Source organism: Gobius niger (assembly GCF_951799975.1).
Source record: "Gobius niger genome assembly, chromosome: 8".
NCBI lineage: Eukaryota > Metazoa > Chordata > Actinopteri > Gobiiformes > Gobiidae > Gobius > Gobius niger.
This window is the reverse complement of record NC_136859.1, coordinates 37,430,111-37,442,277: the sequence shown is the minus strand read 5'-3', so window position 1 is coordinate 37,442,277 and position 12,167 is coordinate 37,430,111. Positions and strand designations below refer to the sequence as shown.

The 12,167-nt window shown below is 48.4% G+C and overlaps 1 protein-coding gene across 1 annotated transcript in view; it reads right to left on the bottom strand.

Moving 5' to 3' along the window:
• The window catches only part of vwde (von Willebrand factor D and EGF domains), a 37,577-nt gene extending 29,935 nt beyond the window's left edge, over window positions 1-7,642 (bottom strand). The window contains exons 1-7 of the mRNA XM_079562279.1: window positions 7,408-7,642; window positions 5,298-5,488; window positions 3,601-3,832; window positions 2,451-2,513; window positions 1,770-1,999; window positions 575-664; window positions 360-492 (exon numbers count right to left, since the gene is read on the bottom strand). Coding sequence (XP_079418405.1) covers window positions 360-492; window positions 575-664; window positions 1,770-1,999; window positions 2,451-2,513; window positions 3,601-3,832; window positions 5,298-5,488; window positions 7,408-7,468 — 1,000 coding nt within the window. The 5' untranslated portion in view covers window positions 7,469-7,642. The remainder of the gene's footprint in view (window positions 1-359; window positions 493-574; window positions 665-1,769; window positions 2,000-2,450; window positions 2,514-3,600; window positions 3,833-5,297; window positions 5,489-7,407) is intronic.
• Window positions 7,643-12,167: the final 4,525 nt, after the last annotated feature.

Sequence of the window (12,167 nt, the reverse complement as noted above, 5' to 3'; positions counted from 1 at the left end):
GGATTTTTGTCACTTTTTTGCTGGATTTTTGTCATTTTTTTGATGGATTTTTGTCTTTTTTGATGGATTTTTGTCTTTTTTCTGCTGGATTTTTGTCTTTTTTGATGGATTTTTGTCTTTTTTGATGGATTTTTGTCTTTTTTCTGCTGGATTTTTGTCTTTTTTGATGGATTTTTGTCACTTTTTTGCTGGATTTTTGTCATTTTTTTGATGGATTTTTGTCTTTTTTCTGCTGGATTTTTGTCACTATTTTTGATGAATTTTTTTAAAGGCAACAAATAATCGTTTGAATAATCGTGATTTCAATTATGACAAAAATAATCGTGATAATTATTTTTTCAATAATCGAGCAGCCCTACCTTGACTGTCTGCAGTGACCTCCAGGCTGAGAGAGCATTCCTCTGGGTTCAGACACAGAACTGGAACAGTGCTCTCGAACACTAACTGGTATGACCGGCCATCCTCGGGCACACTGCTCACCTCTGGTCTGACCTGCACACAGCAACGTGGCCAAGTGCCTCCAGGAGTCACACAACATGAAAAGATCAGACACAAAGCAATGAGTGCAGCTTACTGTGATCCCAGCAAAGAACTCCTGACTCTCCACGGAGGGGCTGCGGACGTCAGGGGAGTCCAGCAAGAAACTGGAGCTGGAGCAGTAAATCTGAAGGAAAACACACGTTCACCATTTTGTGAACGCTTGGATGGGTCAATGGCTAGTGTTGTATGTTGTAGGATGTATGTTCTTGTTGATAATATTACGGCATCTTAAGCATAAGGTCAAAAATGATCATAAATACAACACATCAAAATATGAATTCACATGTATAATATAACAGTATTACATTATTCTGGTATTATAATAGTAGTTTCGCGATAAGGAACAAATGATCAAATGAATAGATCGGTGACTAGTTGCTGATTTATAGGCAGTGGAATAAGACAAAATAACTAGTCATATCTTCTTGATTATAGTAAATGAATGTATGCACTGCTCATGTACAAAAGGCGCTAACAAGTTAAAGCTTCTGTCTACTCCCTTTGAGCATATTTATTGACTTTTTCATCTGCACGTGTATCTTTCTTTGTCTTTGCTCACTGTGCTGAACTCTTCTCCTATGTAGAACTCAGACGCTCATGATAAGGACTGAGGACACCTTTGCCTTTTAGCGAATAACAATCAAACAAATAATTTGATAAAAATGGATAATTTGATAAAAATTCGGTGTCTAAAGGAAATGCAGTCTCTCTGACTACCCCCCATTCATACAAGCACACATACAGTATCATTCATTCTGGCCTATTGTACATGTTTTTAGTGCCACAAAGACAACATGCAAACTCCACATACGAAGGACGGTCCACCCGGGGATCAAACCCAGGACCCTCTAACCACTGCACCACCGTGATTTATTCGTCACTATTTTATTCATCATTATTGTATTATAGACATAAATGTTTTTAATCCCATTATAATCGAAATAAAATGCAGATAAAAGCCCTTAGCAACATGTGAGCTGGGCAAAAATCCGAGACACTCCGAAGTAAGTAAGTAAAAGTCCTTTTTTACAGCGGGACGCCCGCGCGTTTCGATCCTTGACGGCACGCAGCCCACAGGCACATTTTCATTTTGGCCCTCGGAGACAAAAGGTTTGGGCCACTGATCAAAGATTTTTTTTCCTGCTAAATTTCAGTGTTGAGTATGTAGTCACTGAGAAGATACTTCAAAAAGAGTCTGCAATGCACTTTAGATTGGGTCGGGACCTGACCTTGTCCCCGAGGCGCAGGTTGAACCCGTCCAGCTCGATGTGGGCCCACGTGTGGAGGGTGGTCTCCCGCCTGAGCTCCTCCCTCTCTCCCAGGGCCGAGAGGCGGGTCCAGGCCACGCTGAAGCCCACCGAGCTGTCGGAGCGGCCCTCGAAGCTGCACTTCAGGTAAACCGTGTTCCCCCTGGCCTCCGGGACGATCGCCACCGAGGACGGGACGGGAGGCCGCTTTGCTGGCAGGAAACGCAACACACAATCATGTTCATGCACTGCACATAAAATATACCGACGGGTCGAAAAGGGAAGTTACTGGCACAGCTGAGGCCTGGTCGCATAGAGACAACTGTTATTGATAAGATAACTATCTCAATATTATGGGGATTTTCATGATATTTTTAATCAGAAAAAGGCAAATGCTGGAAAACATCTCAGTTTATATTGCTTTGGCTTGGACAAACTGTCCCGTATTGGGAGTATTGGTAGTATTGGGAGTATTGGGAGTATTGGGAGTATTGGTAGTATTGGTAGTATTGGTAGTATTGGTAGTATTGGTAGTATTGGGAGTATTGGGAGTATTGGGAGTATTGATAGTAGGGCGACCGGGTCCGGTGGGTACACGGGGGGTGTACCCACCACCAAACCCCCCCCCCCCCCCCCCCCCATTAAAACACAACAGCAGCTCACCCTCACATGTCCCACCGCTGTCCTCACCATCGAGGCTGCAAGGGGGCGCTCTGTCCGACGTCTCTGTCACCAGCACAGAAGTAGAATCACAATCAAACATTTGACATGAAGGAAAACTTGTTCATGTTTGCTTTTTTTGGTTCTCAGGACAAGTATCCCAGGACAAGTATCCCTTCAGACACTGAAAACAGAATGGGTTTCAAGATCCTGTGACTTAAACCAGTGTGGACTCTCCCCCAGCACCTGTCCACAATCATCGGTAGTGCTGCATCCAGTCGCTAAAGCTCTGGAGGTTCTAACACTTATATTCTCACCAAACCTGCCCCATCTAACCACACAGAGTAAAGTGAAACACAAACAAGTGCCAGGGACCAGTGTTTCTCGACCAGGGGTGGGAGGAATTATTCATGATTAAAATGTGTATCTTGAATTCAATCATACATTTAAAGGACACTTTGCAGTAAAATATATGAATTTGTTCATATTTTTTGCTCATAAAATATTGTTTCTCGGTTATGATATGTTTGATTAACCATTTAATAAACGATTGTCAGTACCCTCGGTGTAGGGCACATGTGTCAGGCACAAGGACCTGGCCCGCTGCCTGTAGAGCTTGTGTTCTCGCCCAGGGGGGGCTAACTCGTCAGAGACCAATATTCAACCTTGATCCTGTGAAGAGCCACAAAGGCATCGACCATTCGCGAGAGCCAGGGGTATTCGTTTATAGTCATTAAATATCATGTGATCTTTATATTTAATAACAATAAACTGTGCCTTTATGCCTGGCCTTTTGCTTTTGAATAACTGTATTAGATTTAACGCTTTTACTCCTCACCAAGACTGAAATGAATGTATGTTAAACAAACTGTTCTGCTCTGAATGGGACAGCATTTGATTTATTTATTCAATTACATTTTTTAAATTCATTTATTTATTGCTAGAGTCTGCGTGTGGGGCCCTGCCCACTGAGCCCCCTCCTCTGATTGGCCCCTGGCCTGTGTGCTCAGCACCTGCAGCTTGGCACTGACTGGACTGTGCAGTCAAAGTAGCCTCGGCTGCACAAAGTTCACACTTTCATCAGGAGCTTCTGGAGGCCGTCTGAGATGGTCAATGCCCTTTCCTTCTCCTGTTTGAGCGAGTGCAGACCCACCCTGAGCGCAGTAGGCCATGCAGCCCTGTGTGGGCTGCAGCAGATAGACGTAGAAGTCTCCACAGTTCCGGACAGAGACCGGGAGGCGGAACATGCAGCAGTCTGTGGAGGTGCTGGGGTGGGGCTGCCACGCGGCGCACGCCGTGAGCTGCCGGACCTCCCACAGCCCGGGCAGGGTCTCGCCATCGCCCAGGGACAGCCACACGGGGGCCTGGGTGCCACAGTGGTTCACCTGCACACATGCAGACACTACACTGAGCAGGAAGTAGTGATGAGACGTTTGTGACCCAGCTCTTTGACACGTCAAACTGGGTGTTGGTTTTGAAATGAGCTGTTCTTTAAAATGTGTCAGAGCAAATACAAACAGCCATTTCCAATATTGTCAGGAACAAAATCTGAATAATGGAGCCAGGTTTAAATATATGGTTTTAATTCATTGACATATTAGTCACAAAGACGTTTTCAGAGGGGACATTTTAGACGTCTTGTTTTTAAAATGGGATTGAATAAGATGTTTTTAGTGGAAAAAATAAAATTTTTGTCTTTATTTTTTTAATTCAAACTTGATAAATCTTCTAAATATTTTTTAGTCCAGGTCTGGAAAGTTTGGAGTCTGTAGGAGCAACTAAAAAGTCAATATGATTGAATGGCTCTTTTAAAAGAACAGATCCTGAGTGATCAAGTTTACTGTGCAGGGCATATCTCTGTCTCCCATAGAATAAAAGTGGATCAAAGTGTCTCCTTCAGATCCACGGCAGTCTTTGCCCTCCGCCCTCCGCTCTCCGCCCTCCGCCCTCCGCCCTCCGCCCTCCGCCCTCCGCCCTCCGCCCTCCGGCCTCCGCTCTCCGCCCTCCGCCCTCCGCCCTCCGCCCTCCGCTCTCCGCCCTCCGCCCTCCTCTCTCCGCTCTCCGCCCTCCACTCTCCGCCCTCCGCCCTCCGCCCTCCGCCCTCCTCTCTCCGCCCTCCGCTCTCCGCCCTCCGCCCTCCGCTCTCCGCCCTCCCCCCTCCGCCCTCCTCTCTCCGCCCTCCTCTCTCCGCCCTCCTCTCTCCGCCCTCCGCTCTCCACTCTCCGCCCTCCTCTCTCCGCCCTCCTCTCTCCGCCCTCCGCCCTCCGCTCTCCGCTCTCCGCTCTCCTCTCTCCGCCTTCCGCCCTCCGCTCTCCGCTCTCCTCTCTCCGCCTTCCGCCCTCCGCCCTCCGCCCTCCGCCCTCCGCCCTCCGCCCTCCGCCCTCCGCTCTCCGCTCTCCTCTCTCCGCCCTCCACTCTCCGCCCTTCGCCCTCCGCTCTCCTCTCTCCGCTCTCCACCCTCCTCTCTCCGCCCTCCGCCCTCCGCCCTCCGCCCTCCCCCCTCCTCTCTCCGCCCTCCGCCCTCCGCTCTCCACTCTCCGCCCTTCGCCCTCCGCTCTCCTCTCTCCGCTCTCCACCCTCCTCTCTCCGCCCTCCGCCCTCCGCCCTCCGCCCTCCGCCCTCCGCTCTCCGCTCTCCGCTCTCCGCTCTCCTCTCTCCGCCCTCCGCCCTCCGCTCTCCACTCTCCGCCCTTCGCCCTCCGCTCTCCTCTCTCCGCTCTCCACCCTCCTCTCTCCGCCCTCCGCCCTCCGCCCTCCGCCCTCAGCCCTCCGCCCTCCGCCCTCCTCTCTCCGCCCTCCGCCCTCCCCCCTCCGCCCTCCGCCCTCCCCCCTCCGCCCTCCGCTGCTGTACCTGGACGCAGCGGGTGGGCATGCGGGCCGGCTTGTTGAACAGCTGAAACTGGTACCAGCCCGGAGCGAGCGAGTGGTCACAGAGCGGCTGGTGCAGAGACGACTGCTGCAGCCAGCTGGACCTGAAGGTGGCGCTGCGGTAGGGCTCCTGCAGCAGGGAGTGGCCCCCGGGAGCACACTCGGCGGGGGGCTCTGGGGAGACAGTCACAGCCAATAGACATCAACGCTGCCCATTTGGCAAACCATGTGCAGTGTATACGACGTGGAAGTGTTTAGAAACTGACTGGAGAAAAGCTGTGGACTTTTGAGTCTTACTGTTTTCAGTTTTTGCCAGGACTGAGTCTTTCTCCTGATACAGAGGCCAGTAACAAAGTACAATTCTGAAGTAGAGTTTGTCAAGAGCTGTACTTGACTTGAGCAGTCATTTGTGTTGAGCACAAATTACATTTCAAAGATAAATATAATACTTTCAAACCCACTACATGGTTCTAAAAAGGCTCCAAAGAAAGTAAAAAAAGCACATTTGTCCATGTGTTTTGTGTATTTATAAGTGTTTTAAATCTGCAAAGGCGTTTTTCATAACAGCTATTTAAATGGACTGTTCACTTAGAATCCTTAAAGGTGCACTATGCAACTTTTAATGCAAAAAAAAGTTTATATTTTTGCGTAATTGGCCTTGTAGTGACCCAGTGGCTGCACTAGTGGTCAGTATGGCGCCTTTACTTTCCATCACAGTGGTCTCTACAATGCTCCAGGATGACTTGTTTAATAGGCTTTCTGGTCAGCAGTGAAAACCTTCTGAAATATTGACCCTGGAGCGTCCTAGAGACCACTATGATGGAAAGTAATGGCACCATGCTGACCACTCATGCGGCGCTGGGTCACTACAAGGTGAAATATGCACAAATATCAACTTTTTTTCCCGCATAAAAAGTTGCATAATGCACCTTTAAAAGGAACAAGCCCCCGTTTTTCCATACTGGGACATGTTCTTACCTGAGCTTACCTTGCCTGTCTGGTCTTTGTGCCCGTGGAAGAGCTTGGTCACTTCTAACTTCACCCTGTTTGGAGCCACAGGAATATACTTGGAGAGGCCAAATGCTAACAACATCTTTAGTCTTTTTGCTGAGCACACGCACAAAGCCCAGACAGGTACGCATCAACTCGTCTAAGCTCAGGTAAAAACATATCTCAGTGTGGAAAAACTGAGTCATACTTGACAAGTAGTAGTACCTGTACTTTTGCTTAAGTACCCCCCATGTCGAGGTCACTGCCAGTAGGTTGCATTCATGTTCTAGAATTCTATTTCGGTCGGAGCAGGTGCCAATACAACCCTACAGGATCATTATGTGACAGTGATTCACAAACCTGACACATTCTTCTACTGAGCCACATCACGCTCATGTCTTTGAATATTGTCTCCACTTTTGGACGGATAATCCCCCTGGTTAGGAAACACTGCTGTTCTTACAGCAGGCAGGGCATCTTCTTACTGCGTCTGACATGGACTCTGGACCCTGTACTGAAGAGGGTTTTCTCTTCAAAACCTTCATGTTTACGGCTAAGGATGGATCATGGCTTGACTGAATCTGTCAGGACTGGGCTCGGTCCATCCGTGTGTCCAGCACCTGCTGACCATCCGTCACTGTCACAGCGGCTTCACATGACACACAGACCCACATTTGTTTTCATGCCTGGCCTTGGGTATTGCCTCTTCATTGGCCAACTTGGTTTGTATCCACCCACTGTTATTGTGCTCAGCTTTGGGTTGCCAGATACAATGGCTAAAACCGACAACAGAGGCCTTTATACTCACGTGACATTTTGAAAGCGGTCAGTGTTGTGTTCCCCACTGTTTAAAGTTTGAATTTCCTCACACATATGAGCATAGCTCCCCCTTTTGTCAATGAAAATAGCTGAAGCTGTTCTTTACAAAATACAATTAAAATGGTTGAGATGACTGCACAGGTGGTGAACAATGAGGAATGAGAAGCCAGTGAGTTTTGTGACACCTCAGACTGAATCTAAGCCCTTTCTTTCCGAAGTAGCACAGATATACCAATACAAAACAGCTCGTGGGTGAGTGTTGTGGAAAGCGAGTCATGGCTTACCTGTTTGCACATGAGGAAGCACAAACACCAGCAGCTGAAGAACATAAATGTCACACTTCATCGTTGGCACTGCGTAAAGTCCGCTCCTCTCGCCGCCCAGAGTGATCCGTGCTCAGGCGGACACACACAGACACAGGCGGAGGGGCCGAGGGGCTGCCTGGGGGAGAGCAGACCGAGGAGGAGGGTGTGCGGTGGTGCTGAGGAGCTGCTGCTGCTGCGGTGACCCTCCGCCTACGCAACATCACAGCGAGGACTACAGGACCTGCAGGTCCCACACATCTGACCCGGGCATCGGCTATAGTCTGCTGTAGGACACGTGCAGGGCTGCACGAGCTCACGTCACGAGCCGAGACGCACGGAACCAGCGCACTTCCAAACTGCACTACTGTAGGCAAAATCAAAACATCCCTTAGCCAGAGCTGACCCCAGACACGGGCCGCCTTCTCTGTTCTGCATAAACGCACTGCCTCTTGGAGCGTTTTGACATAGACCTATTACTGACCCTCAGACACACCGGCCACGAGCTGTGCGTGACGCACGCATGGTCAAGCGCGCCAAACGCACGCAGACAAGAACATTGAATCAATCCTATTTGTCCACATGTGCGTCAAGCTTAGTCTGCGTTTCCCATTCAAAACACATGCAAATACTGTCCAATGATGTTATTATATCAAATAGGACATTATATTAGTATGACATCAGGCATCATGAGAATAAACTCTGTGACAACTTGCTTTGAAACGACATTGAATAGCCAAGTCACATTGAATGGCCCATCCGGCCTGAAAATACTGAAAAGATTCAAAAATTATTTCTATTAATAAAAATTAATATTAAAATTAATATTAATACAAATTTCTATTAATAGAAATAATTATTTCTATTAATAGCACATGTTGACAGGCAACATGTGCTTTTGTGGTGCGTCAGAGCCATAGACTGTGGTCAGAGCAGGAACGCTGGGGGCCAAGTCCGAGTCTCTGCAGCATTGTGGTAAGGAGGAGAAAGAGAGGGGCTACTGATCACCACCTGGTGGTGAGCTGGATCCGCTGGCAGGGGAGGAAGCCGGTCAGACCTGGCAGGCCCAAGCGTGTTGTGAGGGTCTGCTGGGAACGTCTGGCGGATCCCTCTGTCAGTGGGGTCTTCAACTCCCACCTCCGGAAGAGCTTCACCCAGATTCCGGGGGAGGCGGGGACATGGAGTCAGAGTGGACTCTGTTCTCCTCCTCCATTGTCGATGCGGCTGCTCGTAGTTGTGGCCGTAAGGTCTCTGGTGCCTGTCGCGGCGGCAATCCCCGAACCCGGTGGTGGCGCCCGGAAGTAAGGGATGCCGTCAAGCTGAAGAAGGAGTCCTACCTGGCCTTGTTGGCTTGTGGGACTCCGGAGGCAGCTGAGAGGTACCGGCAGGCCAAGCGTGCTGCGGCTCGTGCGGTCGCAGAGGCAAAAACTCGGGTCTGGGAGGAGTTCGGGGAAGCCATGGAGGAAGACTATCGGTCGGCCTCGAAGAGATTCTGGCAAACCATCCGGCGCCTCAGGAGGGGGAAGCAGTGCTTCACCAACACTGTGTACAGTGCGGGTGGGGGGCTGCTGACCTCGACTGGGGATGTCGTCGGTCGGTGGAAGGAGTACTTCGAGGACCTCCTCAATCCCGTCGTCACATCTTCCAATGAGGAAGCAGAGGCTGGGGACTCGGAGGTGGGCTCACCCATCACCGGGGCTGAAGTCACCGAGGTGGTGAGAAAGCTCCTCGGTGGCTCCGGGGGTGGATGAGATTCGTCCTGAGTACCTTAAGTCTCTGGATGTTGTAGGACTGTCTTGGCTGACACGTCTCTGCAACATCGCGTGGCGGTCGGGGACAGTGCCCCTGGATTGGCAGACCGAGGTGGTGGTCCCTCTCTTTAAGAAGGGGGATCGGAGGGTGTGTTCCAATTACAGAGGGATCACCCTCCCGCGGGAGGTGTTCCAGGCATGTCCTAGTGGGAAGACAACCTGGCTAACGCCATGCTGCTGTGTGCGCTCGAATCATTTCGAACTGCACAACAATTTCACTTGTGATTTTAGTCTGGCGTTTGCCAGGCTAGTGGGAAGAGGCCTCGTGGAAGGCCCAGGACACGCTGGAGGAACTATGTCTCCGAGCTGGCCTGGTGTCACCTCGGGGTCCCCCCAGAAGTCTGGGCATCTCTGCTGAGACTGCTGCCTCCACGACCCGACCCCGGATAAAGCGGAAGAAAATGAATCGATGGACAGATAGATAGATTTGAGAAGTGTAGTGCAAACTTATTTTTACAGAAGGGCAAAACAAGCCAAGTGCACTAAAGAGTAGTTCAAGAACGTGTATAAACCTTGAAGAGAAAAAACACATGTTTATTTTAGCAGAGCAGGAACTTGGATGTAAAAATGGCACATACCAAACTGTGTTTCCATCATCACAAATGTTTTGGAGAGAAGAGTGATGGACTAATCAAGGAAAAGCGTCTGCTTTAAGAATAAACAGCTAAATGTCAGGCTAAACTAGAAAACACAGATGGGTCTCAGGTTTCCGTGTAAATATAACATGGATTTGATCACTGAAGTTAGACCGTGTAAAGGTACAGGGCAATTGTAACTTCTGACATATCATTATATAACACAAGGATGCTGTTATTGTGAAGACCTATCTGTGTATGTGTAGGTCATGTGTGTTGGACACAGACATGGGGAGGATGTAAAGTCTCCTTTGGCATCACGTCAGCGGTGAAAAGTGGGACAGAAGCCTCTTCCACATCAATCTCTGGACCATGAGCCTGATGTGTGCCTGCAAAAGCCATCACTGTTTCCATAAATACGATCATATCTCAGCAGAGTTCTGTGAAGTCGGCAAAACTATTAAAGCTGTTACTTTTTAGTTGAAGATTTGAAAAATGAAGTCATTAAAGTAATCATAAAGTATCCACCTCCACGCTTCAAACACTTTCGGAGCATAAAGAGCTTCCTTGATTAACCATAATTTCCAAATCACTTTGAGCAATTGTGTCTCATTATAATCAGTTATGAAGTTGTCAGAGGAAACGGTTAGTGCAGATAAATCTCCCTCATGAAGGTGATGCAGACGTCACGCTGACAGGAAATTCAACCAACAATGCTCAAACAAGACTGTCACGTTTTCATCGTCGCTTTCAGACAAATGTGGCTCTATGTCTTGTTTTGTGTTGATTGGTCAACTATTTGCAGAGATCTTCACATTTTCAGATTACTACTGCTTCTGTCTGTTAATGGAGCTATTACGTGCGCCACATTTACGTGTTCGGTCTGATGTTTTACTCAAAAACGATCAGAAAACAGTTGCTATGCTCTTTCCATAACTTAGTTATATTGATGAGTCAAGTGGGAAAGAAGAGGAGAGGACGGGGCATGCTTCTGTCACTGAGTTGCATTACACAAAAAGAGAGTCATAGAGGAAAACGTACCCTCAAATCCACTGTTTTTGCTGATAAACTGTATAAAAGAGTGTCCGATCGTGCTGTTTACACATCCTGGTCATAATTTTGCAATTTAGTGTAAATAAGTAAATAGATCAACTTTCTGCCTTTAAACGTCTGTGTGGCGCCTCTACAGGCGAAATGTCTGTACTGCATTTGATTTTTAAATGTGGTGCCACTGTTGGTAGCCTGGACTTAGCCATCCGTAAACTCCGGTCAGTTATCATTTCCCTACATGCAGGTCTGGGCCTGATCTCAGTGGCTGCGTTACATCGGTTGAATTTCAACCTACCATTCAGCGAGCGGGGGGCGGGGCTTGTAGGTGACGTCAAGCATTTGCGCCGCATTTGCTGATTGTAGTTTGGTAATGGCGGCGGATACGAAAGTAATGGAAGCTCTTCAATCCAGTCATGATAGAGTCATGATAGAGTTATGATAGAGTTATGATAGAGCTATGATAGAGTCATGATAGAGTTATGATAGAGTTATGATAGAGTTATGATAGAGCTATGATAGAGTCATGATAGAGTTATGATAGAGTTATGATAGAGTTATGATAGAGTTATGATAGAGCTATGATAGATGTAGGAGCCATACAGAGGTTTTGGTGGTTTCCCTATGAATGAATGGCGCGTGAGTGAGTACGTGCACGCGCTTTGTCACGTGCTTCTGCACCACAGTGATTGGTGGCACCGTGGGAGTGGTTTATATAGTGCGCGCGCTCACCTGGGCTGTGTTTTTGTGCTGGGCCTGCATCATGGCGGTGGGGTGAGCTTGGGGAGAAACTTTTTGTTGACCGCTTCGCATCGTACCGTATTGTATTTTCACGTAAAGAAAGATTTGCACTGTCTTATTGAGGTTTGGCATTTCAATTCAACATCGTCAAAGTAAGTGCCTGTTTTACTGCTTTGATCCCGAATAAACCCTCGTAAGCTGTGCAATTGTTCTGACTGCGCGTCATCAGTGTTCCAACCCCCTTGCCTTAGCCTACCGTGGCGTTTGGATAAGTTTGGAGTCATACGCCACAACATTTTGTCAACAGAAAACTCAATTGTTGAAGCGCAGTATCAACGTAGTGTCGGACAACTCTGGATGTTTACGATCGCTATCAAAGTTGTGAACGATAGACGTGAACGCGCATGGATTTTATGCAGTGCCCATTCATTCACAAATCTGCTGCTACGCTGCACACGCTGTTTGCCACAGCCGCTTCGGCTACAAGCCGCGCTATGTTTTCGTAAACATTTTGGATTGTTTGTCAATGTGCTATTCCCCCTTTGAACGCTGCGGTGCTTTTACAAAA